Consider the following 3,292-nt stretch of genomic DNA (forward strand, 5'->3'; position numbering starts at 1 on the left):
ATATGAAACAAATATTAATATTTATACCTCACTGAACTTTGTAGTGATACAGTTCTTATCCCTTTCGACTCATCGAAACCAGTTATTCTCACAACAGATGCTAGCCCAACTGGAATTGCTGCAATACTCAGTCATGACATCGATGGTCAAGAAAGACCAATTGCATATGCATCCAGAGCATTGACCCAGGCTGAAACCAATTACAGCCAACTTGATAGAGAAGCTCTAGCAATCATCTACGCAGTCACCTATTTTTACAATTACGTTTTTGGTAAAAAATTCACTCTTGTCACCGATAATGAACCATTGTTACATCTTTCATCCAGGACGTGCCCTGCCACGAATGACATCATCTCGCTTATTGCGTTATTCTTCATTCCTCAGTGGTCTTGACTATACAGTTCAATGCAAGAAAGGGAAAGAAAATGAAAACGTGGATTGTTTGTCTCGAAGCCCAGTTCAATCATCAATTTCATCTGAACTAACATTCGACAAAGAAACACAATCAATGCAGAAACCTTACTTCAAATCTCCAGCACTGTTATAACCGCAGAAACGATAAAAGAAGAAACAGCAAAAGACCCTGAGCTTCGAGTTCTTTTGCATGAACTGAAAAATAGTCGCAAAGATAGCCCTTACATGATCTCAGACAACATACTTTTCCGATCAGATCGAGTCGTAATTCCCAAATGTCTTCAAAATCAAATTCTAAATGAGCTTCATGAATCACACCTCGGAATTACTAAAATGAAACAGCTTGCTAGAAGATATGTATATTGGGAAGGTATGGACAAACAAATAGAAAGACTAGTGAAAAGCTGTGAAGCTTGTGCTAAAGTTCGTCACAATCCACCAAAGGCTCCGGTACATCCGTGGGATCAACCCGATGATAACTGGGAAAGAGTACATATTGATTATGCCGGTCCATTGGATGGAAATTATTTCCTCATGTGTGTAGATGCAAAATCAAAGTGGGCAGAAGTTCGCATTCTTCGAAATGCTCCTTCTTCAGCAACGACGATGGCACTACTTGAAAACATTTTCTCGGTTCATGGGTACCCCTCGTTCTTAGTCTCGGACAATGCCACTATATTCAAAAGTGAGGAATTTATCAATTACTGTAAAGAACGTGGGATTTTCCAAAAATTTACTGCTCCTAACCATCCTGCAACAAATGGCCTGGCGGAACGAAACATACAAACTTTAAAGAGAAGACTTATTGCTGCTGCCGATGATCCAACCCCAATTACCACAAAGCTACAAAACATTATGTTCAGATATCGAGCAACACCTTTGGCATCAGGCAAGACTCCAGCAGAGTTGTATTTGAACAGGAAGATTCGGATTAGACTTGACACACTTCTCCCTAACCCAAAGGCAAAGCTTCCATCAAAATCGATTGCTCCTCTTCGCGTCCGCTCTCTTAAAGTGGGGGAGAGGGTTCAGACAAGAGTTCACCTGGGAAATAAAGACATATGGCAGTTTGGTACAGTCAAGAGAAAATTAGGTCAATACCATTACATTGTTGAATTGGATTCTGGACGAAGTTTAAAAAGACACATAAATCAATTGATTTCGACTCTTGTATCCAAGAAGAAAGTTACATTTACAGCACACAACGAACAAGATAGTTCTGTTGTTCCAAGACGGATACCTATTATAGACTGTCAAGCACCACCACAAGAGATCCACCCAGAGTCTGAATCAAGTTCAAACAATCCAACAGAACTAGACGGTACTCTAAGGGAAGAAAATCTAGACAGACCTCAAGCCACAGAACAAAAAGAAAACAAATTAACTCGTCCTTCCAGACAGCGCAAGGTTCCGTCCTATCTGAAGGACTTTGCTCTCCAGTGATTAAGTGGGGGAGAATGTTATGAAAATATGAAGCAGTTGTTACCATAGCAACCAAAATGTTTATTATCAAATGCTGTTTACTATTCTATTCTGATCTTTAATATAACACAGTTACTTCTATTTCAACACTCTGTCTTTTTATATTCTAATATTCCACTCAAGTCATCTCAGTTTCGTTATTCTTTTAAGATTCCTAGCCTAATACACAAAGTTGACCAAAGCCTTTTTATACTTTTAAACTTTATATTGTTGCTTGACCATTGCTAATTCAAAATTGTATTTTATCAGTGGCAAATAAACGTATTTGTGTTTGCGAATTTGTTGTTTTTCTAGCCACGTTGCAAAATTGTTTTTATATAAAATAAAATATGACGTCATTGCTGTTTGTGGTCCACCTTTTACATTAATTCTAGGTACATTGATAAGGTGTTTCGATTTACATATCTATTATATAAAGCCTAATGGACTTTTGAGAAACCTGCAAGTCTGACACGTATCAATAACCTTGAATGAAAGGTCTCGATAAGAAATTTGGTGGAATTATTGTAGAGTGTTTGTGTATAATTAATTAAAATTATAAGAGAAAATTAATCAAGTCGTTGTAACAAGAAGAACCAGAATGGAATCCCAAGTAGCAGACAAATTGTTGAAAAGTGTTTCAATACAATTTTAAAAGATGTTCACATAATTTTTGTATTAAAACAACTTTAATATGAGTTTCGATGAAGTTTAAAATGGTTTTATTACACAAGATATGAAACAAATATTAAAACAAGTGTTGATAAAAGTTTAACATATTTTTAAATTGTTTATAAACAATTTTAATACAAGTCATACAAAATTGTATTGATATAAGTTTTAATGTCGGTTTGAACAGTTTTAAAACAATTTTAAAAACAGTTTTAATACATTTTTTAAATGTTATATTAAAATTGTTTGAAAATCTGTTCGAACAGTTTTTAAACTAGTTTTAAATAAAGTTTAATATAAGTATTCAAACTTTAATTAAACTTTATTAAAGATGTTTAAAAATCAGTTTCAACCGTTTTAAAATTCCTTAAATATTTTTAAATTTCCTTAAATTCCTCAAACCTAGGCACCTTGACGATTTAAAGATGTGGGAAGCAACCGAGCTGCGTATGTTTCTGTTGTATTTAGGACCCATAGCATTAAAAACCATCCTCACTGAAGACAAGTACCAGCACTTTTTGTATCTTCATGTTGCAGTAACCATCTTATTGACTCCAAAAACTTGTGCAATCACTGAAATGAAAGCATACGCTAAACTATTGTTGGAACATTTTGTTAATGCCACTAGAGTCCTTTACAGTGATGCCTACATTACACAAAACTTCCACGGCTTGCTGCATATTGCAGACGATGTTGACTATTTTTCACCAAATATTCCTAATTTTACCCTCCATTCTATATCAGC

At 35.2% G+C, this 3,292-nt stretch overlaps 1 protein-coding gene across 1 annotated transcript; it reads left to right on the plus strand.

Moving 5' to 3' along the window:
- Window positions 1–747: 747 nt before the first annotated feature.
- LOC129005258 (uncharacterized protein K02A2.6-like) lies at window positions 748–1,857 on the plus strand. The gene has a single exon (XM_054434099.1). It carries the CDS (start codon window positions 748–750, stop codon window positions 1,855–1,857), a length of 1,110 nt encoding a protein of 369 aa, XP_054290074.1.
- Window positions 1,858–3,292: the final 1,435 nt, after the last annotated feature.

This window comes from Macrosteles quadrilineatus, unplaced genomic scaffold, assembly GCF_028750875.1.
Source record: "Macrosteles quadrilineatus isolate MER2022 unplaced genomic scaffold, UCM_ALF_1.0 Scaffold_18__1_contigs__length_3160703, whole genome shotgun sequence".
Lineage (NCBI taxonomy): Eukaryota > Metazoa > Arthropoda > Insecta > Hemiptera > Cicadellidae > Macrosteles > Macrosteles quadrilineatus.

Excerpts from the sequence above, each read along its gene's own strand:
- LOC129005258 (XM_054434099.1), top strand. The coding sequence starts at position 748 with ATGAAACAGCTTGCTAGAAGATATGTATATTGGGAAGGTATGGACAAA.